Source organism: Portunus trituberculatus, chromosome 38, assembly GCF_017591435.1.
Source record: "Portunus trituberculatus isolate SZX2019 chromosome 38, ASM1759143v1, whole genome shotgun sequence".
NCBI classification, from domain to species: Eukaryota; Metazoa; Arthropoda; class Malacostraca; order Decapoda; family Portunidae; genus Portunus; species Portunus trituberculatus.
This window is the reverse complement of record NC_059292.1, coordinates 4325982-4353481: the sequence shown is the minus strand read 5'-3', so window position 1 is coordinate 4353481 and position 27500 is coordinate 4325982. Positions and strand designations below refer to the sequence as shown.

Below are 27500 nucleotides of genomic sequence, written 5' to 3'. Positions count from 1 at the left end.
CCCCTACAACCGCAAAAAAAAAAAAACAACTTAAAAACTTGTGTAAACTTAAATAAGGTGTTTTGAAATAGTGGAGGTGAATCACAGAAGTGTTTGAGAATACCAGCCTTGATTTCCATTCTGGTTCAGACACTCAGCTCATGACAGACAGCATTCATCTTTGTCCACGCCACGATCCCGTTTGTCGACACATCCTTTAGTATTTATTAATGTGACCTTTGCATGCCAGTCAGCGGATAAGTTGCGCCACAGGCAAGGTTGGGTCTCACATTACCAGCGCACCTTGACTTCTATTTCCGCGCTTCCTAACCTGCTGTTTGTGCGTACGTCATATCAGCAACAAAGACTCACACTTACTCATGTATCACTGTGTTGTCTGAGCTGCTCGTAACGGAAACCTTTATTTATTTCTTCAATTAAACACCTACTGAAAAAAAGGCTCATCAATCATCATATCTTGCAGTCTAATTCTCTATTTATTCTGTTTTGTTTCTATCATTTTTTTATGTAAGAGGGGAAACTGTCCAAGGGCAACAAAAGTTTTAAAAAGGTCCACTTAATTTCCAGTTCCCTTAGAGATCAATAGTGTTATCCAAAAGACAGGGACAAATATCTTGAGCTCTCCCTCTTAAAAGGTCACTTTGTTACTATCTATTGTAACTCAAGTAAAGCTTATTATCTTTTTTGTTTAGTTCTGTTGATTCTATCTTATTTTTTCTATTTATCTTGCTATTGTTTTATTCCATTATCACTTAAACTTAATTCTTATCTTCCAGTCTAGCCCTTTATTTATTTTAGTGCTGTTTTTCTCCTCTTTACTAGTTTATTTTCATGAATTTGTTATCGTTCATGCATTACCACCGATCCATCCTCATTATTATTCCATTACTACTATATTATCACTCAAACCATGCTTAATTCTTATCTTCCAGTCTAGCCCCCTATCAATACTTCGGTGCTATTTCTCTCCTCTTTTTCCTTTTTTATCGTTCATACATTACCACCGATCCATCCTCATTTTTATTCTATTACTACTTTATTATCACTCAAACTTAATTCTTATCCTCAAATCTACCCCTCTATCTATAATTTGGTGCTTTTTCTACTTTCTTTTACTAGTATATTTTCATTCTTTTTTCTCGTTCATACATCATCACCGATCCACTCACTCCTCCTCTCCTTCCTCCTCCTGCAGGGGATGTACCCGCCCTCCCACGGCATCATCGCCAACAGGTTTTACGATCCGGAGTTTGACGCAGTGTTTCGAATCGGCCGTCCTGAAAGCTTCGAGCCCCGCTGGTGGGGAGGCGAGCCGATCTGGAAGACTGTGGAGAGACAGGTGTGTGAAGGACGTGACATGTAGCGCTTCCTATATGTGTTTATGATACTGTAGTCTGCATTAAATTACGTAACTCCCCTCGTCTCTCTCTCTCTCTCTCTCTCTCTCTCTCTCTCTCTCTCTCTCTCTCTCTCTCTCTCTCTCTCTCTCTCTCTCTCTCTCTCTCTCTCTCTCTCTCTCTCTCTCTCTCTCTCTCTCTCTCTCTCTCTCTCTCTCTCTCTCTCTCTCTCTCTCTCTCTCTCTTCTCGCTTTCCAGTTCCTCCTTTTCTCTTCTAAATTTTCTCCCTGTTTCCTTTTCTATGTATTTTTATTACTACATTCTTCTCTTCTCCTTTCTTGTTCCTCCGATCTCCTTCCAGTTCCTCCTTTCCTCTTCTAAATCTTCTTGTTTCCTTTTCTATATATTTCTATCATCATCATATTCTTCTCTTTTCCTTTCTTGTTCCTCTCATCTCTTTTCAGTCCCTCCTTTTCTCTTCTAAATCTTCTTGTTTCCTTTTTCTTAATATTTCTATCATCATATTCTTCTCTTTTCTTCTTCTTTATCCTCTTTTAGTATCCCTTTCTCCCTTCTCTGTTAACCACGTCGGTAATTTCTCTTTCCAGTAAATACAGCACCTTCAGTTTTCACTCTCATTTATAAGCACTGCCATTCATTCCTTCAGTCTCCGTTCATTCATGTAACCTTTCCTCTGGTAACACAAGACACCAACCCTGACATACACCTGTCTACACACACTTCCCGTCCTTCTCCTCCTCCTCCCCCTTGACCTTCCTCCCTCAGCCGCAGTCCTTCACCCTCGTCCTATACTATACTATATACCTCTCCTCTACCTCGCTCCTTCACCCTGTCCTTCATCCCCTAAAGCATAATGTGTCCTTTTTCAGGGCAAGCGCGCCGCCACCTTTTTCTGGCCTGGCTCGGAGGTAAAAGGACAGCGCGCTACCTACTGGTTCTACTATAACGGCAGTATTCCTTACCCACACCGCGTTGACCAGGTGAGGCAGGGGCGAGGTAGGAAGGCAGGGAGATATTGGGGACGGGGACAGGGCTGGGAGGCAGGTGTGGCAAGATGGCAGGGTGACAGGGTGGCAGGGATGTTTTACTTAGGTACTTATTTACTCTTACTTTTGTGCTTCGTTACTCTCTCTCTCTCTCTCTCTCTCTCTCTCTCTCTCTCTCTCTGTCGCGGAAGTTCCTTATTACTGTTTTTTTTTCATTCTTTTTTTGTAATCCAGGTGTATTTTTTTTGTATTGGTTTATTCACCTTTGGGAATAAAGTGTCACATTTGACCAGCGGATGTTTTGTGAAGCGGCTTATCGCGTCCCTCCATCGCGGTCTCCTTTGCTCCCTGGTATTTGCGATAGTCTCCCCCGGCATCCCGTTTTTTGTGACATTTCTCTTTCGTACCCCCTCTATTTCTCTCTCTCTCTCTCTCTCTCTCTCTCTCTCTCTCTCTCTCTCTCTCTCTCTCTCTCTCTCTCTCTCTCTCTCTCTCTTTCTCTTGGCCTCTGTTTTATCAGTTATTTTTATTATTTTAGTGTATTTTACGAGGTTAGCAATGTGTAAGGTTAGTTTTTTGTCTGTCTGTGTGTCTATGTCTATTATCCTCTCTCTCTCTCTCTCTCTCTCTCTCTCTCTCTCTCTCTCTCTCTCTCTCTCTCTCTCTACATATATAATTGCCTTCCTTACGTAAAATGACCATCTGTTCCTCAATTATTTATTAGATTTTGATATCGATAGTTTTTTTTATTAACTTTACTTCTACCATGGTTACCCCTCCTCCTCCTCCTCCTCCTCCTCCTCCTCCTCCTCCTCCTCCTCCTCCTATGCCCTTCACTGCTTGCCCTTTTCTCTCCCTCCTTTTACCCTCACTGTACCCTTTCATAACATTTTCTTCCCCCCACTCCGCCACCCTGCCACTCCTACACACACACACACACACACACACACACACACACACACACACACACACACACACACACACACACACACACACACACTTGAACCCTCCCTGTGCCCCGTTTCATCGTTATATCGCTCCCTGACATCCTTTTCTCCTCCCTTCCTTCCTTCCTCGCGAGTTGTGTCCCTTGGTGGCATTATTTCTCTCGCCTCCGCCGTTACACATCCCTCATCAATTGCATCACTGTTGGTCTGTCTCCTCCCTGACCCTTACCTTAGTGTGTTTTTCTTCAACCCCCACCTGTGTACCACGTTTTGCCCCACCTTGCTGCTCCTCACCTCTCTATCCAGCGTCTCTGCCCCACCCTTCCGTCCTTCCTTCCTTCCCTGGCACTGTGCGTTAGGGTCAGTTCTGGAGTAGAGTGGTGGCCGCCGTTTCCATTGACGGCTGCAGATCTGGCATGAAGAAAAGCTGAAGAGATGCCAATAACTTCCACTACACCCTTGAAAACACCAATAACTTCCGCTACTCCCTTGAAAACCCTTATAACTTTGATCGCCTACAACCTTGAAAATCCCTTATAACTTCCACTACACCCTTGAAAACACCAATAACTGCACTACACCCTTGAAAACACCAATAACTTCCGCTACTCCCTTGAAAACACCAATAACTTCCACTACACCCTTGAAAACCCTTATAACTTCCACTACACCCTTGAAAACACCAATAACTTCCACTACACCCTTGAAACACCAATAACTTCCACTACACCCTTGAAAACCCCAATAACCTCCATTACACCCTTGAAAACACCAATAACCCTTATAACTTCCACTACACCCTTGGAAACACCAATAACTTCCACTTTTTTTTTCTCTCTCTCTAAGGTCCGCATTCAGAAACGCTTTGCTCTCTCACCACGACAATTTTCCAAGGCCACAGAGATGTTTAGCAGGGTTTTCAAGAGTGTTTCTCCAGTTATTTATGTAGAAATCTTGTAAATTTGCCTCTAGAACTATAAAAACACACTAAAAACTCGTGTCAATTTAGGTAAAGCCTTTAGGAATAGTGGAGGTGACGCGCAGAAGTGTTTGAGAATACGAGGCTAAGAGTTTATGCATGCTCTGTTCAGGTGCTGGATTGGCTGGACCTGCCGGAAGACAAGCGTCCTCTCTTTATGACGCTCTACATGGATGAGCCGGACAGAGCTGGTCACGACTTCGGGCCGGATTCTACCCAGGTGAGTGTTGCGCTTGTTACGTCAGCTCCTATACATTCCTAGGGTCTGGTTTGTGTTGATGGAGAGGGGATTATTACCTGCTTCACCGTTACTGTGTTCTTAGTTCTTTTATTTAAATGTTCTGGGTCCGTATTCATGCAGAGTCGCTTTGCTCTCCTCACAACGACTGTTTTCCAAGGCCAAAGGGATGACTAGCGGTGTTTTCAAGTGTTTCTACAGTTAATAATGTAGAAATCTTGTTAATCTGCCTCTAGAACGTTAAAGACACCTTAAAAACTCGTGCAAATTTAAATAGAGGCTTTTGAAATAGTGGAGGTGAAGCACAGAAGTGTTTGAGATTACGAGGCCTGGATTCCTAAATACGAGGTGAGGTGTAAGTTTAGAGTGCAATTATTTTGAGACACCGTTGCATTTTTTCTCTCTCTTTCTCTTTTGACAAATTCTTCCCAGATTACTCACAGGAAGTATTAGTTGTTACACTCACTCACTCAGATCAGTCCACCAATCAACCAATTTTACACTTCCTCAATCACGTGGCGAGGGTATTCAAGTGAAGCAACAAGCGACATGGTATCAAAATAAAGAGACAATCACTTATGCGCATCTTAATCTCCACTTCTCATGACACACACGCTTTCTTCTTCATTCGCAAACTATTTTCACTCATTTCTTTTCGTTCACCAGCATCCACCTCTGAACACTTACGTAGATATTGAAACACCTCTTCATGTGATTAATTTCCTTTCTTGCAGGTTCTTGTACACAGGTAAACTCTGGAACTCCCTACCTAGTTCTGCATTTCTTATGACTTGATTTCATTAAAGAGGCAGGTTTTAAAACATTCCTTTTTTTGACTAACCTCTCAGACCTGCAATGGGACTGGCAACTAAGTGGGCCTTTGTTTTTTTCGTTTTATGTTGTCCTTGGCCATTTCTCCTCTTACATAAAATAAAAACATTCAATGCAGTGTTTTCAGTGTTGTGAAGTGCTGTATGCCGCAGTGCAAGACTTAAAGACACAGTAAAGATACGGTTGAAGTCGATGGGAGTAGGAGGAGGAACGATAAGCTATTACAGTTTACCAGGAGCAGAACATGTACACGTCCCCGATAGATGCACTGAAACACCACATGTCACTCCAAGCCCCACCTTCGCTCCTACCATGAGCTTCCAGTCAGTGCTTCTATAGTATGAAACTCTTGTCACAAGCTCACCGTCACTCGCTTGCAGGTGAACGCGAAGCTGGCCCACGTGGACGAGATGATAGGCAGGCTGATCAAAGGGTTGCAGGCCCGGAACCTTCTGTCCTGCGTCAACATCATCCTGGTGGCGGATCACGGCATGGTGGAGGCGGGACAGAACCGCGCCATACGTCTGGACCAGTACATCCCTAACGTGGTCAACAGGACGAGGTTCTGGAGTGGCATCTTTGGCAGAATGACGCCTAATGATGGAAAGGAAGGTGAGGCGAGGCGGGGCGAGGCGAGAAAGTCTCAGTCTGTATTCAGAAACGCTTTACTCTTTCACCACGACTATTTTCCAAGGCTACAGAAATAGCAATTAGTAAGGTTTCCAAGTGTTTCTCCAGTTAATAATGTAGAAATCTTGTTACTCTGCCTTTTTTTATATATACCATGTGAACTTTTCACGGGAATTTATGGGCTAAAGGGAATACTTTTTGTGGTACCTCCTATCTCAAAGCCCACCCGCTAGGAAACCGTTGCCCCGAGTGAGGAACCCCAGTACTGAAGGGGTTAAACATTCCAGCAGACCTTCCAATAATCTCTAAACGTACTCATGTCTTCCCTCCAGAGACCAAACAAGCGATGATGAACTCTCTCTCCTGCAGAAGACCAGAATTGAGAGTGTACGAGAGAACCTCCCTCCCTGCCAGGTGTGTTGTTGTCCCACTCTTCCTCTCTCACTCCTTAGCCACTCGACTCCCACAAGCCACAGTGACAGTAACAGAGCAGTGCCAGTCAGTCGTATTGTTTATGTAGACTGATTTCTGTTGCTACTTTTACGTAAATGCTCTTTGTAATCCTATAAATGCATGTCTCTCTCTTCGATTGCCTCTCTCTCTCTCTCCTCTCTCTCTCTCTCTCTCTCTCTCTCTCTCTCTCTCTCTCTCTCTCTCTCTCTCTCTCTCTCTCTCTCTCTCTCTCTCTCTCTCTCTCTCTCTCTCTCTCTCTCTCTCTCTCTCTCTCTCTCTCTCTCTCTCTCTCTCTCTCTCTCTCTCTCTCTCTCTCTCTCTCTCTCTCTCTCTCTCTCTCTCTCTCTCTCTCTCTCTCTCTCTCTCTCTCTCTCTCTCTCTCTCTCTCTCTCTCTCTCTCTCTCTCTCTCTCTCTCTCTCTCTCTCTCTCTCTCTCTCTCTCTCTCTCTCTCTCTCTCTCTCTCTCTCTCTCTCTCTCTCTCTCTCTCTCTCTCTCTCTCTCTCTCTCTCTCTCTCTCTCTCTCTCTCTCTCTCTCTCTCTCTCTCTCTCTCTCTCTCTCTCTCTCTCTCTCTCTCTCTCTCTCTCTCTCTCTCTCTCTCTCTCTCTCTCTCTCTCTCTCTCTCTCTCTCTCTCTCTCTCTCTCTCTCTCTCTCTCTCTCTCTCTCTCTCTCTCTCTCTCTCTCTCTCTCTCTCTCTCTCTCTCTCTCTCTCTCTCTCTCTCTCTCTCTCTCTCTCTCTCTCTCTCTCTCTCTCTCTCTCTCTCTCTCTCTCTCTCTCTCTCTCTCTCTCTCTCTCTCTCTCTCTCTCTCTCTCTCTCTCTCTCTCTCTCTCTCTCTCTCTCTCTCTCTCTCTCTCTCTCTCTCTCTCTCTCTCTCTCTCTCTCTCTCTCTCTCTCTCTCTCTCTCTCTCTCTCTCTCTCTCTCTCTCTCTCTCTCTCTCTCTCTCTCTCTCTCTCTCTCTCTCTCTCTCTCTCTCTCTCTCTCTCTCTCTCTCTCTCTCTCTCTCTCTCTCTCTCTCTCTCTCTCTCTCTCTCTCTCTCTCTCTCTCTCTCTCTCTCTCTCTCTCTCTCTCTCTCTCTCTCTCTCTCTCTCTCTCTCTCTCTCTCTCTCTCTCTCTCTCTCTCTCTCTCTCTCTCTCTCTCTCTCTCTCTCTCTCTCTCTCTCTCTCTCTCTCTCTCTCTCTCTCTCTCTCTCTCTCTCTCTCTCTCTCTCTCTCTCTCTCTCTCTCTCTCTCTCTCTCTCTCTCTCTCTCTCTCTCTCTCTCTCTCTCTCTCTCTCTCTCTCTCTCTCTCTCTCTCTCTCTCTCTCTCATCAGTCTTTCATCCCTTTCGCTGGTGGACTCTAGACTTCCACGCCAGCATCTGTATTTCCTTTTACCTGTAACTAATTTTTTCAAGAGGAATGTTTCAAGACCCTTCTTAAGTTTTGGATAGTCTTTTCTGGCTCAACTCTTTACGAACTGTCACCTTCATGTTTTTGTTTTTTTTTTTTCCGATCTCCTCTCATATAGAAGAGATTAATGAGTGGTGTGAATTAGTCTTGTTAGTATCCCATCGTTCTTGTCGCGTGTGTGTTGTGTGAATTATTGAGTAAGTGTCAATCGCTATGCTATCACTTCCTGGCCTCATACTTGCCCTCACCCCCGACCTTCCCCTTCCCTTAGGTGGCACATGGGTAGTCAGCGCAGGGTGGAGGACATTGTGGTGGACCTGGACCCTGGCTTCAGTGTGGGCGGCGACGCTTCCTTCATGGCTGACGCAGGCGACCACGGATACGATAACTACTTCGCTGTTATGAATGTGCGTATGTGTATATGTATGTAGGGTAAGCACACACACATTTGTCACTGTCCTTTGGCTAATTTTTTCGGCACTGTAAGGAGGCTAGCGACTGAGTGGGCCTTTTTTCTTTATGTTTTTTTGTTCTTGAACAGTCCTCCTCTCTTATATAACTTGAACAGTCCTCCTCTCTTATATAAAAAAAATAACTGCGCCCACACACACAAACAGATTTAAGATATGAACAGATACTATACTTTGATCTTGTCCAAAAGACCGAAAAGCACTCACACACACACACACACACACACACACACACACACACACACACACACACACACACACACACACACACACACACACACACACACACACACACACACACACACACACACACACACTGATGAATAAATAGATAGATTCGTTATTGGTCACACACACGCACATACACAAACGCATCTCTTCGTCACCCCACCAGGCGCTGTTCGTCGCCCACGGGCCAGACCTGCGCCGGAACCTCGAGGTGGAGACTTTCCAGAACATCGAGCTGTACAACCTGATGTGTCACCTACTCGGGGTCACGCCGGCGCCCAACAACGGCACTTGGGGTTCGCTCAACCACCTGCTGGTCTCCCCGTCCCCCGTGCCGCAACCCAGACCCGTGAGTGAATTTAGAATTTTTTTGTGAAATAGCTTGATTTGCTTTAGACGTTCCATGTGTTTGGATAAATGGACGTTTTATGTGTTTCAAGTTTTTTTTTTAATGTTTTAAGCCATTTACAAGTTCTTATACGTAGAAAATATTTTGATGGACCATACCTTCTAAGTTCTCCTGTAACTGTAATATTTGGTTGTGGTCAAAAGATATCTATCTATCTATCTATCTGTATAGCGTTGTTGGAGTGGTGTTAGGAGTTTCAGTATGTTTGGGCATTATAAATAGTTGTTTTTCTTGGCAATTTGCAGTTTGATTTTAATTAGCAAAAGGGCGGTGTTACCTATGCTCACACACACACACACACACACACACACACACACACACACACACACACACACACACACACACACACACACACACACACACACACACACACACACACACACACACACACACACACACACACACAAAAGGTTTATAAAGCTCCAGGTGACAGGAAAAAAATGATTTAATCTCTTCAGTAACAGGGCGCGTTTTCATATTGATTCTGGTTACTATTTTGTCGTTTTTATATAGCTTCAGAAACTTATGTTGGGATTAGAATAGTGAAGACTCTAGCCATTAATCTTTTGACTTCCACAGACATTTCCTAATGCAAATGAAATCGTCTAATCATACCCAAAAAATCAAGGTAAAACTGCGTCTCAGTATCGAAGGAGTTAATAGCCGTACAAGTGTTAGAGGTACGTAATGACACCCACCAACTAGATAATCACTGAGTCCACGTTTCTGTAAGGAAGTACTGGTGTGTTTGCAGGAGTACCCACCTCCCGTGGCGGCAGTACCCTCCGAGGAGGTGCTGGAATACTACAGGCCCAAGCCGCTGTGTGAGGGAGATCTACAGAAGGTGGGCGAGCTGCTGGAGGTGCTGGAAGAGGCGCAGGAGGACGCATACACCCTGACGGCGAAGCATCTACCCTGGGGTCCTCCTGAGATGGGGCGACACAGGGACTCCTCGCTCCTCCTTCTGCAGCAGGACTTCATTAACGGTGAGGCCGCGAGGTGACACTCCCGCTGGTTTACTTACACCAACTCCTGTGTAGTCGCGAGTCACCAGTCAGTATTCGGGTAAGGAAGTGAAGGAGCTGCAAAAAGTATGTTCTTACCTGTCCGCCTCGTCCATTAATTTGTCCAATGTTCCTTAATCTCTTCAGTAACATGCCGTGTTTTCATATTCATTCTAGTTACTATTTTGGCGATTTTATACAGCTTCAGATACATATGTTGGGATTAGAATAGTACAGACTCTGGCCATCAATCTTTTGACCTCCATAGACCTTCCTAATGCAAATGAATTTATCTTATCATACCCAAAACTCAAGGTAAAATTGCGTCTCGGTATTGAAGGAGTTAAAAGTTCCCAAATGACTTGCCACTAATATTGTTGAGTCTATTCTCTTCACCCAACAATATAATCGAAAACAATTCATAATACTTATAGCTAAGAACTGAGAGAAAGCTCGTAAATTTCGTAGAAGACAAAGGAATAGAATGTAGCTCAGGAAAAAGTGGTCCATCATGTCTTTTTTGCGGGTAAGAATGGAGCACTTCTCTTCACGTTACCGCTATCATATTACAAGCGACCATTGCACACATACCGGAGCGACAACCAAAGTAACACAGTGCGCCTTAGTTAGAAACGCTTCCCTCTCTCCCCGCGAACGTCCTTAGTGGTCACGCAGATTAAGGCGCCGCATTCTGCCGCGATGGTGGTAGATTGCGGGGCATCGATTCGAACCCCACTAATGACATCTAGCAGCTATATGGCCTTTGTTGCCTAGCAGCAGGGCAAATTACTTCATTGGAGGGGGGCTCCCTTGTGATGACTTAATTTGAGGATTATTCAATCCTTTTTAATCTCCCCGCGACAATTTTCAAAAACCACAGAGACGATGAGCCAAGTTCTAAAGAGCTATTGTCCTGTTGGTAATGAAGAAAACTTGTTAATATGTCTCTAGAATTACAGAAACTTCCTTAAAAGAAACCGTGTCGCTTCAACTAGAGCCCTTTGAAAATAGTGAAGGTGCTGTGAGGCGCGGAAGTGTTTCAGAATATGGACAATTATCTCCTAAAGTCTCCATACAACGCTGCTTTCTTTTGTTGTTATGTTCTTATGTTCTGTCTTTCCCGCAGGCTACTCCACACACCTCAGGCTGCCTCTGTGGTCCAGCTTCACTCTCGGGATCGGCGCCACCAACATCTTCCGTTATCCCTGGAGGAGTGACGTCAGACTGAAAGCTCATCACAGAATATCTTGCAGCGAGTACACTAGCCTCGCCAACCACGGCCTCTTCCCCCATCCGCTCTTCCCGCCAGGTAAAGGCTTACCTGCTGAAGTTGTCTTGACCCTCCAGTGCCAGAACACATTTTCTTTTTTATTCTGCTTACTTTTTGGCAATTTTGTACTGCATTAGAAACTTATGTGGGGATTGAAATAGTGAAGACTGGGGCCATTAACCTCTTAAGTACTATGACGCGTTTTCATATTAATTCTGCTTACTATTTGGCAATTTTATACAGCTTTAGACACTTGTGTGGAGATTGAAATAGTGAATGAAGACTCTAGCCATTGATCTTCTGACTTCCATAGACCTTTCCTAACGTCAATATAATGGTCTAATCATACCCAAAAATTCTTGATTGAAATGCGTTACAGTACTAAATGTACTAATGTAGTCTTTTAACCCCTTCAGTACCGTGACGTGTTTCCATATTCATTCTACTTACTATTTGGTGATTTTATACAACTTCAGAAACTTCTTTGGGGATTAAAATAGTGGACTCTCGCCATTAATCTTCCGACCTTCATAGACCCTTGCTAATCTAAATAAAAAACGTCTAATCACTCCCAAAACTCAAGGTAAAAACGCGTCCCAGTACTGAATGGATTAAAATCTTTATCATTTATATAGAACCAACACGTTAAACTGAGAAGGAGCTGTGTTACTCACAGTGTTCAATAAATTCATGCATTGTGTCTTGGGCAGAGTTCACATCGAAGGCTGAGTGTGGCCAGCTTGCCTTCCTCGCCTCCAACACGGTGCCCATCTCCTCCTTCCTGGGCAGCCGCTGGAGTGAGTTGCTGGGCTTCGTGCATCACTGGGCCCGCCGCTACTCCACCATCAACGTGGTGCTCGGACCCGTGTTCGACTACGACGCGGATTCCTTCGCTGACGACCCGAGCTCTTGGTAAGGCAACGATACTGGTGTTTTTTTTTTTTAACTAAATTACAGAGGCCTAAAGGAACACGTCTTTTATGTTGTTATTTGAAAGGCCTGCACTTAATTCCAAAAACAAGGAAGTATTTATAAAAACAGGGAAGTGCATATAAAACAGGTGCTTTGATAACGTTACATTGAAAGAGAAACATTTGGAGAACGTTTCTTCACAGTCTGCACTCTACTGTTATACTATTTGGATATGGCATATACAACCATTTCATGATGATTTTTACCTATGTGTAGACTGTTATAAAAATGTAGCATGCCTTTACGAAACAGAGAGAGAGAGAGAGAGAGAGAGAGAGAGAGAGAGAGAGAGAGAGAGAGAGAGAGAGAGAGAGAGAGAGAGAGAGAGAGAGAGAGAGAGAGAGAGAAGAATAGATTATCTCATGAATAGTGTGGTGTACATGACCAGCATACACTCAGTTCATACTGCCGAGTCCGTAGTGAGTTTAAAAAGGTTTATACACCAGTCTTGTCCTCCACTCCCATTATTAAATAAGGCTTGTATTCTGAAACGCTTTGCTCTCTCACCATCACTGCTTTCCAAAGTCTCCAAGTGAAGATACTCGTGTTTTTAAGAGTACTTTTATGGTTCTGGTGATAGATTGGTAGTATTTCTAGCTTATTAAAGAGAAAAACTGTCTTGAAAACCTGGCTAGTTGTTTCTGTGGCCTTGAAAAATTGTCGTAGTGAGAGAGGGAAGCGTTTCTGACTATAGCACTTAGTATTATCATCACCGCTGTCATCCTTCTCTCCGCAGCCATCGCTCCTCCGTGCCGGTGCCCACACACATGTTCATGGTGGTGAGCCGCTGCCTACAATGGGTGCACGACCTCTCTGACTGCCCATACTCACAAGTTGACGCCCTCGCCTTTATCTACCCGCAGCACCTCGCCGTCTCAAATTGTCTGGTGGGTTATGTGTGTGTGTGTGTGTGTGTGTGTGTGTGTGTGTGTGTGTGTGTGTGTGTGTGTGAAGGTCAGGTATAATTTCCCCTTGTCACACCTCACGTGATGAAGTGGAGTGATGTGTGATAAGTTAATAGGTCCAGCATTCCTCGACTTCACTCCTGCCCTCCCTCCTTCCTTCCTTGACAGTCCCCCCCTTCCGTATTCTTTCACTTCCTCATCCTTGGTCTTTCTCCTCCTTCTTTTTTTCCCTTACACTAAATTCTTAATGTATATTTCACACACACACACACACACACACACACACACACACACACACACACACACACACACACACACCGGCCCGGTAGCTCAGTGAGTTAGAGCGCTGGCTCATTAAGCCAGATGACCGGGGTTCGATTCCCCGGCCGGATGGAGATATTTGGTGTGTCTCCTTTCACGTGTAGCCCTGTTCACCTAGCAGTGAGTAGGTACGGGATGTAAATCGAGGAGTTGTGACCTTGTTGTCCCGGTGTGTGGTGTGTGCCTGGTCTCAGACCTATCCCAAGATCGGAAATAATGAGCTCTGAGCTCGTTCCGTAGGTAACGTCTGGCTGTCTCGTCAGAGACTGCAGCAGATCAAACAGTGAATTACACACACACACACACGCGCGCTCTCTCTCTCTCTCTCTCTCTCTCTCTCTCTCTCTCTCTCTCTCTCTCTCTCTCTCTCTCTCTCTCTCTCTCTCTGGTCGAAGATACTCGTGTTTTTAAGAGTAATATCATGGTTCTGGTGATAGATTGGCAAGATTTCTAGTTTATTAAAAGGAGGAACTGTCTTGAAAACCTGGCTAGTTGTCTCTGTGGCCTAGGAAAATTGTCTTAGTAGAGGGGAAGGCTTTGCTGATATGGGTTTCTCTCAACGTGGTAATCTTTCAGAGCGCCGAGAGGTTCGCGCAGGAGTTCAGTGCCAAGGTGCAAGACGTGGAGAAGATCACTGGGCTGCGGTTCTTCTCCCACATGCCACACGAGGACCAGGTGAGGCTGCGGGTCAGGATGCACTCCAACATCTGGGGGCGGGAGTCGTGGGGGAACAGACTCCACTCCCGCGCCTATCATCTCTTTAAGTAGCAGTAATAGTAATAATAGGAGTAATAGTTGTAGTAGTTGTTAAGGTGGTGTAGCGTGGCAGCGTCGTCGTCTTCCTCCTTGTGTGTGTGTGTGTGTGTGTGTGTGTGTGTGTGTGTGTGTGTGTGTGTGTGATCATGATATTTTTTTGTATTCGTACCTAGCTCATCATTACCCTCGCATTTCATCGTGTGTGTGTGTGTGTGTGTGTGTGTGTGTGTGTGTGTGTGTGTGTGTGTGTGTGTGTGTGTGTGTGTGTGTGTGTGTGTGTGTGTGTGTGTGTGTGTGTGTGTGTGTATGTGTGTGAGTGATGTAACTTGTACTCTACCGATAATGTCTTTCTGCGTCAGTCATTTGTATTTTCGTCACTGCATTGATGTTCACAACTGCAAACAACACTGTACTGATTGAGAGTCTAGCTGTACTGCATGCTTCTGTAAGTTATGGCTGCACTTCGCCACTGTGTTAGTAGTTGTGGTCTTCCTCCCCATCTTTCCCACACTGTAGAGAGCAAACAACACTCTTTCTCATATTGCAACGGCGGCCAGCAGAGGGAAGTAAAAGGATCTGTATATCTATGTAGCGTAATATATTGTACATAATCATAAGGATAAGGATTGTACACGTAACTAGGCGTATTGTATCTTGTCACCAATATTTGTGTGAAGTGTGTGTACGTTGTGGTCAGTAGCGGTGCTTTGGTATCCCGGGGAGGCAGGGAACAAGACGTGGTGCGATGCTGAGTGTTATGGTGACTGGTGGATGTATATGTGGTCCCTCAAGTGCATTGCCTCGCTTTATCTGTTACCAAGTGTGTGTGTGTGTGTGTGTGTGTGTGTGTGTGTGTGTGTGTGTTTGTTCGATGTTGTGCTTCAATAAAACAAGTCCTCGTCATGAATCACCTCAACGCTTCCTTCCCTTGTGTCACGTGAAAGTTCTATACACACACACACACACACACACACACACACACACACACACTCTCTCTCTCTCTCTCTCTCTCTCTCTCTCTCTCTCTCTCTCTCTCTCTCTCTCTCTCTCTCTCTCTCTCTCTCTCTCTCTCTCTCTCTCTCTCTCTCTCTCTCTCTCTCTCTCTCTCTCTCTCTCTCTCTCTCTCTCTCTCTCTCTCTCTCTCTCTCTCTCTCTCTCTCTCTCTCTCTCTCTCTCTCTCTCTCTCTCTCTCTCTCTCTCTCTCTCTCTCTCTCTCTCTCTCTCTCTCTCTCTCTCTCTCTCTCTCTCTCTCTCTCTCTCTCTCTCTCTCTCTCTCTCTCTCTCTCTCTCTCTCTCTCTCTCTCTCTCTCTCTCTCTCTCTCTCTCTCTCTCTCTCTCTCTCTCTCTCTCTCTCTCTCTCTCTCTCTCTCTCTCTCTCTCTCTCTCTCTCTCTCTCTCTCTCTCTCTCTCTCTCTCTCTCTCTCTCTCTCTCTCTCTCTCTCTCTCTCTCTCTCTCTCTCTCTCTCTCTCTCTCTCTCTCTCTCTCTCTCTCTCTCTCTCTCTCTCTCTCTCTCTCTCTCTCTCTCTCTCTCTCTCTCTCTCTCTCTCTCTCTCTCTCTCTCTCTCTCTCTCTCTCTCTCTCTCTCTCTCTCTCTCTCTCTCTCTCTCTCTCTCTCTCTCTCTCTCTCTCTCTCTCTCTCTCTCTCTCTCTCTCTCTCTCTCTCTCTCTCTCTCTCTCTCTCTCTCTCAAATAACCATACAGAAATTAAACAAGATGAAGGCTTGGAGAGAACGTTGAGAAAGGTTTGGTTATCGCCTCCAATCAGAAAGAAGACATTTTAGTTAAAACAAAAATTGTGCTACATTCCTAAAAATATTTAAAGTTGGATAAAAACGTGGAAAAAAATACTGTTATCGCCTTGTCTCGCGAACAAAAAGGCAGGATGGTGAGAAAATATCACATGGACAGTTGAAATTACAAGAAGGTGGAGGAAACAAGCTATGCCATGTTAACCAGAAGGCGAACAACACGTAAAGATACAGTTTAACCCCCTCCAATACTGGGACACATTATTACCTTGAGATTTGTGTACGATTAGACCATTTTTATTTACATTAGGAAGGCTCTAGGGAGGTCAGAAGATTAATGGCAACAGTATTCACTATTCTAATCTCTCACATAAGTTTCTAAAGCCATATAAAATTACCAAGTAGTAAGCAAATGAATATGGAAACGCGTCATGGTATTGGAGGGGTTAAGTCACAGGGAGGAGGAGAGAGGATAAGTTATTCCAGTTTACCAGGAGGAGAACACACGTCCCCAATAGATGCACTGAAACAACACGTAGGTTACTCCAAGCCCCACCTTCGCTCCCAACATGAGCTTCCAGTCAGTGCTTCTACTTTGAAACTCGAATCGCAACCTCTGCCACAGGGCGAGGGAAGGGCAGGATGACTCTTTGCGAAGGAAGGTGACGGGACTGTTGTGATCATTGATTCCTAGATGCGTGATGACGGTAGCGGTGAGGAAGGCGATGCTGAAGACAAACCAGATGTCGAGGTGCTTGAGGTAGGACGTGCTGGGCAGGGCCCCGAGGGACTCTGAATAAAGGGCGACGAGGGCGAGCAGAGTAGTAAGGCTCATGACGCTGCGGTCCTGGAAGTTGTCGAGCGGCAGGAAGAAGGAGGAGTAGCCGATGAGATGGAGAAGGATGGTGGGCAGGAAGGTGGAGAAGAGATGGTGCGCTGGGCGGCGGTGGAGAGTGAAGGTGAGGCAGCCAGTGGTGCTTTGGTTCTCTAATCTGTAACAGGAAGACCGAGAGTGACAAGAAGGAAGGTATGGACTGGCGGTAAAGCTGCAGAGGATGGAATGCACGGCAGAACATGCAGGGGATACAAATAACTTAGGAATTGAGAGGCTGATTGGATAGATGTATGGTGGATGAAGGTTTGAGCCCTGCCATCACCCTTAACATTCCATCAGTCAATATTTTTTAAGCCCAAGAAGAGACAACTTGACAGTCAAGAGCTGAAGTAACGCATGGTAACATTTGTCTACTTACAAAACAGCCTCATTTTCCCCAAAAATTTTTCTAATTATCTGCAAGAAAATTTTAGTCACATGGAAATATTGTTTTGTTTTTTTCTAGCAGTACAAGTAAGTATCCTAACTGGATAAATTAGGCCCATAATAATAAAAGCAGCGTGACTGGCACTTGTTCTCTCCGTGAAGAGATCAGCCTGAGGTACTTGTGCCTTGTGATGGTGCACTGTGTGTGCTGTCTCCTCGTGTGTTGCAGAGAGGAGCGTCTGGAACCAATTGAGTGTTCTTCATTCCTCCTCCCGGTACAGACCTCACTGACAGTAATTATCTTACCATTATCATTAAAAACGATAATTATATAGTCCCAGTGAGGTCGAATAGCACTGGTTCAAGGGATGCTGTGAACTTATCATTAGAGCCAGCTGTAACCTCACTGAATGTTTCTCTTTGTGTCTCACAACACAAGGGGACAGTCACAATCTGCCATCTTCCTTCACACAACACTACATGCATCTACCTACACATGCATTCATCACGCTAAATTTAAAATTAGAAAAAAACAAATCTCGGAATCCTCTCTTTACCACACATCCCGCGGCCTGTTTAGGGACCGACACCTCAGTGGGCTTTTTTTTTTATTATCAAAGTTTTTGTTACCCTTGGCCGGGTTTCCCTCTAACATAAAAAAGAAAATCACTGTAATTTGTAGTGTTTATTGGCGGGCACGCAGCTGACCTGAGTGTTAAGGCGGTGATGATGAACTCCGGATGGGGCGGCAGGGCGGGGTGGACGGGGTGGAGGGGTAGGGTCGGGTACTGCACCGCCTGGTTGATCACGTTGGTGACGGTCACTGTGATGGAGCACCGCTGAGAGTCGAACGGGTACATCGCCAGGCTCAGCTCGCAGTGCACGTTGGATTCGAACTCCATTGAATATTCCAGGTCGTTCTCGGCTCCCTTGTACACGTAATCTGCAACACCACCACCACCACCATCACCACCATCATCGTCATCATCATCATCATCATCATCATCATCATCATCATCATATCACACACACACACACACATACGCCCGGTAGCTCAGTGGTTAGAGCGCTGGCTTCACAAGCCAGAGGACCGGGGTTCGATTCCCCGGCCGGGTGGAGATATTTGGGTGTGTCTCCTTTCACGTGTAGCCCCTGTTCACTTAGCAGTGAGTAGGTACGGGATGTAAATCGAGGAGTTGTGACTTCGTTGTCCCGGTGTGTGGTGTGTGCCTGGTCTCAGGCCTATCCGAAGATCGGAAATAATGAGCTCTGAGCTCGTTCCGTAGGGTAACGTCTGGCTGTCTCGTCAGAGACTGCAGCAGATCAAACAGTGAACACACACACACACACACACACACACCTGTGATGACGTCCTGGCCGGGTGACATCTTCCTGACGAAGAGCTGCACGTGCGGCACCACCTCCCCGGCCAGCCGCTCGTTATCCTGCACCTGCGACACACAAACGGCGTCAGAAGCAGTGCCCAATGCCCATGGACGGTGTGCCTCCCTCCCTGTCCCCTTCTCCATCCCACCGCCGCCCCGCCATCTTACCTGCACTTTTGGGTGCCAGACAGAGCCATGGAAGGGGCCGAATGGAGTCCGAGAACGGCCGACAAGCACGGCAATGACATTGAGGCTTGGATTGTCCTGCAGGTTGCGGAAGTTGAGGCGGCGGTCCCTCCAGCGCAGATGGACGTGGAAGGTGACACGCACCAGCTGCCCCATCAAGTCCACCGACCACAACTGAAAACCAGCGCTAGATTATCGCTCAGCGACTTAAAGATTCAAGCTAAACTTATATAAACGTTACAACATGCGAACTATTCCACATCATTAACTTTATAGCAAGAAGCGGGGCGCTGGTTGTGTGCAGCCTTGAGTGAGCCTTCACCCACGCCATGCAGCGATAGTCTGCAGGTAAGGCAGCAGGTGATGGCTGTTGAGATAAAGCTCACCTTGTTGAGAACAATGGTGAAGTTGAGAGGAAGAATAGGCGTGTAAGGAGCCAAGTAGGTTTGGTAGTCGTCAGGGGCGTGCACTAACTGGCAATCCATCTCATCACTCTCGTCCTCACACTCCGGGTCGAGAGAGCAGCGAGCCGTCAGAGGCACGCACTCGCCCGAGGTGCACGTGAAACTCCCAGGCCGGCACCAGCTGATGGTCAGGTTGTGGGGCCCGATGAGCTGCCGCTGCGACCCGCACACCGCCGCCGTCCCGTTCAGCTGCCACACTTTGCGACCCCAGAAAAATTCAGCAGAATTGACCTGAGCTACAAAAGTGTTTGTGGGCACATGGTGGAGGAGCCAGCGGAGGCCAGACTCGTGGTACAGGCGGAGACCTGAAAAACCCTGCAGGTAATAAATTCCTCGTTTGTCAGAGCGCGGGTACAGCGTGTTGTAGGGCTCCGTGAATTCCTCTTTGTTGCACAGCCCGTGAATGTACACATGTGAGTGGGTTTCGATGCCTTGGCACACTGTACACGACTCCTCCTCTCCTACAGCAGATATCCACTCCCCGCTGGAGTCCACGCGCAAGTGGAGCCTGTCCTTGTTACTTATGTAACGTAAGGCGGTAAAAGTGATGGGCTGGCGGTCTGGTCCGCCGACCCATCGCTGCCTGTCTTGATCATAGACGATATCCATCCAAGTTGACGGACCAGTGAAATAATTAGTGTTGCAGTTCGTCAGATTCTTGCTGATGTATGATACTAATTCGTCACTTTCTGCCATGGATGTAGGGAAGGGCAAGGTGAGGCCGTGGCCCGAGCAGAACCATCGCGCCTTTCGAAACTTTAATTTGATGGGCACCAGGAAGCGTGTGAGTGTATTGTTTTGCTGGCAAGGATTGACGCGCTTCTTTACCACGTCTCCCACCATCCTCCACGGAGTGACCTCCCAGGGAAGCAGAGCCCCCTCAGGGGGAGCACAGTTCCCCACATCGCGTATCTCTGAGAGGGTCAGCATCCTTGCCCACAGATGGAAGCCCGTCACCAGGCCAGGGGCGCTCTGTGCTGTACTGAAGCCTCCTCCTACATAATCTTGGTCGTTGCCCAACGCGATCGTGCCGTTCAGATAAAGCTGCTCAGGAGCGTCCATGTCGAGGCGTCTGGCACCGTCCAGGAAGAGTGAGAGGCGGCGGGCTGTGCCGTTCCTCACGATGCAAGCTGAGTGCCACCGCTGGGGCTCCACATGGCCCTCATATTCCCAGCCCGTGTCGTTCTTGTATTCCACGACGAAGATGTTGTGTTGCGGCCCTGCACATCAAGACACGCGGAAGAGAGAGAGAGAGAGAGAGAGAGAGAGAGAGAGAGAGAGAGAGAGAGAGAGAGAGAGAGAGAGAGAGAGATGAAGAAGGGATAGACATTTTTTGTTTTTTGTTTTTTTACGGGAAGGCCTATAGCAACTGTAGGCACACTTGAAGAGTGTATGGGAAGCGCTGTTCAGCTTGATTGTTTATATGAACCAGCTTTATGAAACTGAAATGAACAGCACAAAGAATAATCATTTGACGAAGGAAGCAAATCCTATGTAAAGATTGCGATGCACACAAACAGGCGTGTGCTTGACAGTGAGGTAAAGGTGAAGGTAAAGGTGTGTTTGCATTGGTGGGAGTTGTTTACCGAGTGAGAGGGTGTCCGAGCCCGTCATGTGAGTCCTGTAGCTCAGCACGACGGAGAACTCCCCGATGTAGGTCATGAGGAACCACAGGCACAGGCTGAAGGAATCAATCTTGGCCGCTGCGAGTAACTTTGGAACGTCACGCGTGGTGGGGAGGAAACTGGTTGGAGGGGAGAGGGAGGGAGAGGGAGTACTTACCGCAGGGAGCACAGAAAACGGGAAGATGGACACGGGACTGGAGGAAAATGGTGCGGGACTGAAGAGGGAGGTCAAGTTAAAAGCAACGGTGTGATGTGAGTGTTGTCCTGAGCTGCCTTCTGGAGACACGCCGCCGCGGGTGCTGCTGGTCAACTCACTCACTGGTGGCGCAGATTCCCATGCCTCCTGTCCCTTAGCGGGAAACACGACGCCCGCAAAGACACGAGGATCCACCCGACCCTCGCGGTAGAGTTTGGCGATGACCTGGTCCAAGGCTGCCAGGCGGAGGTGGGTCTCGTTGTCCGGCATCCCTCGCGGCATCAAGTGGTAGGTCACCATCTCCTTGCCCTCCACTCCCACACCCACTCCTACTACCGCTCCTGCTCCTGCTCGCTTCTCCCCGTCTGTGTGTGTGTGTGGAAGGGAGGGCGGGAGGGAAGGGACGCTGCTTCATACACAGACACCATGATTTGATAGATAGTGATTGGTTTTGTGGGAATTTGCGCTTTCAATGCTGTCGTGTGATTTTGCATTAGTCCTAGTAACTGTGGTCAGTAAAATCTCTCTCTCTCTCTCTCTCTCTCTCTCTCTCTATATATATATATATATATATATATATATATATATATATATATATATATATATATATATATATATATATATATATATATATATATATATATATATATATATTATTTTTTCTTTCTATCTGTGTATGCATGGAATTAAACACAGGGAACAGCGTAATTTTATGAATCTGAAAGATTATTTGATTTATTTTCATGTTTGGCGCCGCAAGATGGCCGCTCGAGTTGAGCGATTCGAAGGCGAGGCTCACCTTTGAACACGACGAGGGAAAGCAGCAGGAGCAGAACACCAGGGACGCTGCAGAGTGTCATGGTAGTAAGTTTGGCTAGGCGTCGTGATATATTCTGTGCCAGCCTAAAGAAATAGAGAAGAAGTTACAAGTCGTAGTGAGGTGACAGCTTGGGTGAGAAGGAGCGACGCGTCACCAAATCCTTCTCGAGCACCAGTGAAGCAGTTTGTGGAGGTGCCAGGTGGCAGGTGGGTCAGTGATGGCGGTGGTGGTGGCGGTGGTGTGTAGGTGTGGTATTGATCGAAATATCAACATACATCTCCTTCGTTACGTGTTCAATTATCCGCAAAAAACTGTGGCTAGCTAGGGAAGGCTTTCCACTTAACAAAGGTGCCACATAGACAGCAAGTTGTTGCGGAGGAGAGGAGCAAGTGAACTCAAAATGAAAAGTGTTTTCCAGAGGAAGTATGCACGCGGAGGACTTCGCTCGCCACCTCACCACCCTACATTATCACCCGCCTCGACCCAGCGACCCCTGCATTATTCATCACGAGCAAGGTTGGTGTTGAACTCATCAAGGTAAAATGTTTACCTACACACATAATATAAGTGTCCGATCTCATCTGTCATCTAGAAACGGCGCGTGGCTTCCATTATGCACCCTGCACAAAGGGAGCGGAGAGTCATCAATATGTTAATGTTTACCGGCACATTTTATATTTTCCTTGTCTTTTCTGTGGCTTCCAAAATGCTCGTATGTACTCTCAACTAGTGAGGTCTGAAACAAGAGGAAGTCAGTTATATCATCTATGTCGTTTCTGAAGTTCCTGTACCCAGATATGGCGTGGATCTGAGCCAGGGCGATCCGTCAGTCATATACAGAAGTTTATTAATCCCTATTTTGATATTATTGCAGTTTCAGCCAATACACCACACGTAATTATACACATTCTCACGGTCTACATCACACTTCTACGAGCATTTCTAACCCCATTTTATCCTATCGGAAATTAGTAATAACTTCAGCACAAGCCTTCAAATTTGCGGTGTTCGGCGAGTTTTCTTAAGTCCAGCAAGCTGCGGCGAGCCACGGAGCTCCATCCCACTCGGAAATGAGCAGTACACTGACTTGCATTTGTTTCTAGCTGGGGTTTGTGGGTAACTGCTGAATAGGATTCTTATTGTGTCTATAGTTCTTTTGTCCAATGACGTGCCACCACCTCTTAACACCACGAGCTGCGCCAATGGGAATTTGCTATATGTATTCGTAGGCGGGGCACAGCTGGGCAGACAGGTGCACAGAGACAGGTGCACAGTTCAGCCATGGCCACCAGTGACATTAGTTGTAAAGGTTGTGAATTTGATTACTGGGAAATCATCGCTCCTGCGATGCAAGTCAGTGAATCGAGAAGAGAACCAGCCAGGACCTTCATCCTTTCTTTAAGGTATTGTGAGGAGGGGTATTGGTAGAGGTAGGACATATTGTGTGAAACTATAAGAGAACCGGTGTGGGGGGAGGGAAGCTGCCACAAAGCAAGGATACGTTAGGTTAGGTTTATATTAGGGTTAGGTTAGTGTTGCAGGGGGGTCCGGGGGGGCGGCTAGGTTAGGTTAGGTTTATGTTAGGGTTAGGTTAGTGTTGCAGGGGGGTCCGGGGGGGGCGGCTAGGTTAGGTTACGTTAGGTTAGGTTTGTTAGGATTAGGTTAGTGTTGTGGGGGGTTACGTTAGGTTAGGTTTATGTTAGGGTTAGGTTAGTGTTGTAGGGGGGTCCGGGGGGACACAGACCCCCCGGTTAGGTTAGGTTACGTTACGTTAGGTTTTTGTACTCATGAATTTTGTGATTTTCCCCTTTTTCTCTTTAAAAATGGGTATTTTTCCTTAGATTTTTTCGGACTCCCCAAATTGCCTCAATTTTGCTTTCCCCACCCAAAAACCCCGCTTTCCCAGGAGGTCCCCAAGCTTGTTAGATTTAGGAAAAAAGAAATTTAAGATAGGGTGTATTGGTTGAAACTGCCAATTTACCCCTATTTTTAGCTGAACACATTTTATACCAGCCTTGTGTTTTCTGAGACTAGTTCACCTACGTATACAAAGCGTATGGCCCACAATATTTAGCCGCCTATTGCGAATACTGAGAACTGAAATTTAAGCTTAACAAAATAATTGATACTATGGTAATGAAAGGAGGTTGAAGGTCCCAATAAAGCTTCGGTAATTCTGTTACTTATGCCCGACTTCAGTTATTTAGTAATGTTCCTAACCAAAAACCAGCACTGTCCAGCTCTCCTCGCTTTCTGGCTTCCCCTTTTCAATGAGCTGACATGACATGGGAATAAAAATGATAACAAAAACTAACTTAACCTAACGTAACCTAACCTGTAGCTAATGTGACCTAACCTAACTAACATCACGTAATATGGTTGAGGCGACACGCACCGCTGATACTTGTCTCTCAACCCTTTTGACCAAAAGCGTGGTTTTCTGTGTGTGACGTCATATCACCTGAGTGAAAGACCTACAGACAGGGAGGCAGGAACCGAGGTGGAGGGACAGCCTCTAGAAATATTCCCCAAAACCTTTATACACCAAATACCATTACCAACATCTAGATCCTATTTCACAGCAGTTCATTTCGTGGTTTCGAAAATCTGCAGTTTGATAACGACCTAACAACGATGGGTGGTGGTGGTAGTGGTAATGATTGTTTGTCATTGTTACCGATCATAATAGGGAAACAGCTGTGAAATCTGTCCTCAATACCTACAGTCATCCAGAGTGTCTAAAGGTATCTAACGGTGTATATTGTTTGTTTCAGGTGTGGTGACTCCATCCAAGCACTTAAGGAAGGCTGCGTCTTAGGCTGCGGTGAGTACAGACCTTACCTTACCTCACCTTGCTGTGTGTAATTCACCTCGGTCGTCTGCTGGTCACCCAGCCAGTCTTCCCCCTTACGGAGCGAGCTCAGAGCTCATTGACCGATCTTCGGGTAGGACTGAGACCACAACACACTCCACACACCGGGAAAGCGAGGCCACAACCCCTCGAGTTACATCCCGTACCTATTTACTGCTAGGTGAACAGGGGCCACACATTAAGAGGCTTGCCCATTTGCCTCGCCGCGCCGGGACTCGAACCCGGCCCTCTCGATTGTGAGTCGAGCGTGTGGGGGGGAATGTCTTCTTCCATTTAATTGTGTGGAGTGTTGTAAAGCAGTACAGTATATTGGAAGTCTCTCTCTCTCTCTCTCTCTCTCTCTCTCTCTCTCTCTCTCTCTCTCTCTCTCTCTCTCTCTCTGACTTTTCTCCCAGTCCTAAGTTCCTTTTCCCAGTTCCTTTTTCCAGTCCCCAGCCCCTCTTCAGTCCCCAGTCCTTCTTTCCCAGTCCCCAGTCCCTTCTCCCAGTCCCCAGTCCCTTCCCGGTCCAGGACACACAAAGACACATGTGGTCAACCCAGTGTAATTACATACAGGCAGTAGGAAACATGTCTCAGCACCGCGCGTGTCCGGCACTGGAAAATTGGGTCAAGGTTGCGCCGCGCCGCACTCAGCAGCCCCGCCCGTGTCTGTCTATAGGAACTCGTGATGTGACACAAGGCTGTACAATTCCTTCCTTGTGTCAACTGCGCCACTTAGTTTTTCCCCATTCTAACACAGTGTAAGGGGCACTTCACTTTGCACTGCACTGGAGAGATGATGAATCTGTTTTCTCACTCCTTCCTGAGTTTTGTCATGAAAGTGAGCGCATGACGAGCAGCACAAGTTCACTGGCTCATCATCCCGGTCTTCCTTCATTCCACTCCTCACTCCTACACTCTCAGCTTTCTGGTTCACTGGATTATTTCACATTCCTCTCTCGTTTCCCTCGTCAAATCGATGCGCGCATTGTAAATATAATCACTGGTTCAGTACTGTTACTGATTCTTTGACGTGCTTTGCTCACAGAAAGTCACTTTATTCAATGTTGCGGGGGATTCTGTTGCTTGATTGACTTGAATTTCGATTTGTTTTGAAGGCAGCGACGTAGCGGTAGTGACGATGGCCAGAAAGGGCAAGGAACAGCCGAGAGACGAAATTATTCATTACGACAGAGGGTGAAAGGAGAGGAAGGTGTGGAGCGGTGGTAACGAGCTTAACTAGGGCAGAGGAATGATATGAAAAAGGATAGCCAAAAGATGGACTGAAAGTAGATGAAATCAGTACGAGAGAATGTAAGGTAGGTGTGATTGTGGTGATGTTTACCAAAGCAGAGGAAGAACAGATCCAGGAACAGAAATGATATATATAATAAAAGCAGGACGACGAAACAGAAGAGCTGCATGCCTATATAAAGTCAAAGAAATAAGAATAGAGTGAGATTAAGGTAGACACAGTAAAGTTAGGAAAGAAAAGTCGTCACATCGAACGACACAAGCGTAATTGGAGTGTTGGTGGTTGGAATATACGCATGGTAATAGTGGTGGCGGGACGGCCGTCACAGCGGGCGTTAGCAGCGGTGGTGGTGGTGGTGGAGTGGAGCGTCACACTTGCCCCTGGTGATGGAGGGAGTACTCATGTGCCCTCAGTCTCAGGTTGACTAAGGAGGATCCCATGTAGGACCCCGCCACCTGCCCCGCCCCGCTCACACCGCCGCCGTAGCTACCGCCGAGACCTGCAATGCAATGCGGCGTTAGTGGCGCTGGTCAGCTGAGGAACACTGGATGGGACAACTTATTTAACATTTCACTGCAATACACAGCAATTCGCTGCACTACAGGCATATACAAAATATTTAAAAACCTACAAAACAAAAAAGCGTATGAAAAGAATAGAAAGGCTGTACATAATGAAATTTCAGGTGGTGTATGGTTAAAGGAAGATGGTCATTGTCAATCCTGCCAATATAATTTCTTAGTAGCAACAACTGATAACCCCAGATGGGGAGAGGAAGGTGACAGGCAGACAGGCCAGCTGGACTACGTGTAGCCAATAGCAATGGCCAAAATAAAAGGATGACAGATGTCACTTTTGTTTGAAATATAGGCAGGAAAAGTTTTTCATTAATAGGAAGCCGACATACATACATGCATACAGATGTGAGTGTATCTATTTGTCATTTCTGAAATATTTATATTTCTAATTCGGCGTGCTGTCAGGATTTGATACATCGAAATAATAGTTATAATTTTTAAAAGAAGTTATCGAGTATGTTTAATGAAATTCGTGAACTTAAGAATTGTTTTCAAGTACCTATGTCGAAGTTTCAACATTTTATTTAATGTTTTTGAAAAGTTTTTATTAGTCCTCATCCCGGTAATATTTTTATATTTTAGAAATTAGTTTGACTGATAACAACTCAGAATTTTATGGCATTCGTGTCCACCTGTCTTTTTGAGAATCCCCATTTTCAAAATGGTTTGCGTAACGTATATGTGTGACGTCATCAATGGAGACCCCCTATCCCCTCCCACCTGGACTGGACCGACACCCAACTCCAGGTCCGAGGGTGTGTGTGTGTGTGTGTGTGTGTGTGTGTGTGTGTGTGGTGTGTGTGTGTGTGTGTGTGTGTGTGTGTGTGTGTGTGTGTGTGTGTGTGTGTGTGTGTGTGTGTGTGTGTGTGTGTGTGTGTGTGTGTGTGTGTGTGTGTGTGTGTGTGTGTGTGTGTGTGTGTGTGTGTGTTTATGGAGAGTGTATGGAGAGGCGGTGCCTGGAACACTCACCCGGGGGAAGGG

General features: G+C 46.3%; 4 protein-coding genes across 17 annotated transcripts in view; 2 read left to right on the top strand and 2 right to left on the bottom strand.

Annotated features, from left to right (window-relative positions):
- The window catches only part of LOC123514577 (venom phosphodiesterase 2-like), a 28409-nt gene extending 13313 nt beyond the window's left edge, over positions 1 to 15096 (top strand). Inside the window, exons 5-16 of the mRNA XM_045272534.1 lie at positions 1196 to 1339; positions 2228 to 2338; positions 4383 to 4490; positions 5720 to 5951; positions 6302 to 6383; positions 8086 to 8221; positions 8679 to 8861; positions 9676 to 9907; positions 11052 to 11234; positions 11906 to 12107; positions 12904 to 13054; positions 13970 to 15096. Of these exons, the coding sequence (XP_045128469.1) occupies positions 1196 to 1339; positions 2228 to 2338; positions 4383 to 4490; positions 5720 to 5951; positions 6302 to 6383; positions 8086 to 8221; positions 8679 to 8861; positions 9676 to 9907; positions 11052 to 11234; positions 11906 to 12107; positions 12904 to 13054; positions 13970 to 14161 (1956 nt within the window). The 3' untranslated portion in view covers positions 14162 to 15096. The remainder of the gene's footprint in view (positions 1 to 1195; positions 1340 to 2227; positions 2339 to 4382; positions 4491 to 5719; positions 5952 to 6301; positions 6384 to 8085; positions 8222 to 8678; positions 8862 to 9675; positions 9908 to 11051; positions 11235 to 11905; positions 12108 to 12903; positions 13055 to 13969) is intronic.
- Positions 15097 to 16257: 1161 nt separating this feature from the next.
- On the bottom strand, positions 16258 to 18915 carry LOC123514959 (ligand-gated ion channel 50-like). 2 transcript variants are annotated; one of them, XM_045273239.1, is made up of 4 exons: positions 18713 to 18915; positions 18520 to 18610; positions 17868 to 18102; positions 16258 to 16890 (listed from the first exon to the last, which is right to left on the bottom strand). In XM_045273239.1, the coding sequence occupies exons 1-4, from the start codon at positions 18884 to 18886 to the stop codon at positions 16386 to 16388; spliced, it is 1005 nt and encodes a 334-aa protein (XP_045129174.1). In that variant the 5' UTR covers positions 18887 to 18915; the 3' UTR covers positions 16258 to 16385. The 2 variants fall into 2 exon arrangements, with proteins under 2 accessions (XP_045129174.1, XP_045129172.1); XM_045273237.1 differs by having other exon boundaries at positions 18520 to 18915.
- A 2842-nt stretch (positions 18916 to 21757) lies between these two features.
- Positions 21758 to 27500, top strand: part of LOC123515072 — a 76826-nt gene continuing 71083 nt past the window's right edge. For 2 of the 13 annotated variants that reach the window (XR_006677756.1, XR_006677754.1), the window contains exons 1-2: positions 21778 to 22351; positions 24610 to 24659. Coding sequence is in view for 1 of the 13 variants with exons in the window: in XM_045273482.1 (XP_045129417.1) it covers positions 22236 to 22351; positions 24610 to 24659 (166 nt within the window). In the remaining 12 variants the exon portion in view is untranslated. Of the gene's footprint in view, positions 22352 to 23172; positions 23239 to 24609; positions 24660 to 27500 lie in introns of those variants that run through there. The other 11 variants (XR_006677765.1, XR_006677762.1, XM_045273482.1 and 8 more) reach the window with 10 other exon arrangements.
- Positions 25236 to 27500, bottom strand: part of LOC123515068 (homeobox protein aristaless-like 4) — a 54824-nt gene continuing 52559 nt past the window's right edge. Inside the window, exons 4-5 of the mRNA XM_045273473.1 lie at positions 27489 to 27500; positions 25236 to 26440 (exon numbers count right to left, since the gene is read on the bottom strand). The exon at positions 27489 to 27500 is cut by the window's right edge and continues 174 nt beyond it. Of these exons, the coding sequence (XP_045129408.1) occupies positions 26310 to 26440; positions 27489 to 27500 (143 nt within the window). The 3' untranslated portion in view covers positions 25236 to 26309. The remainder of the gene's footprint in view (positions 26441 to 27488) is intronic.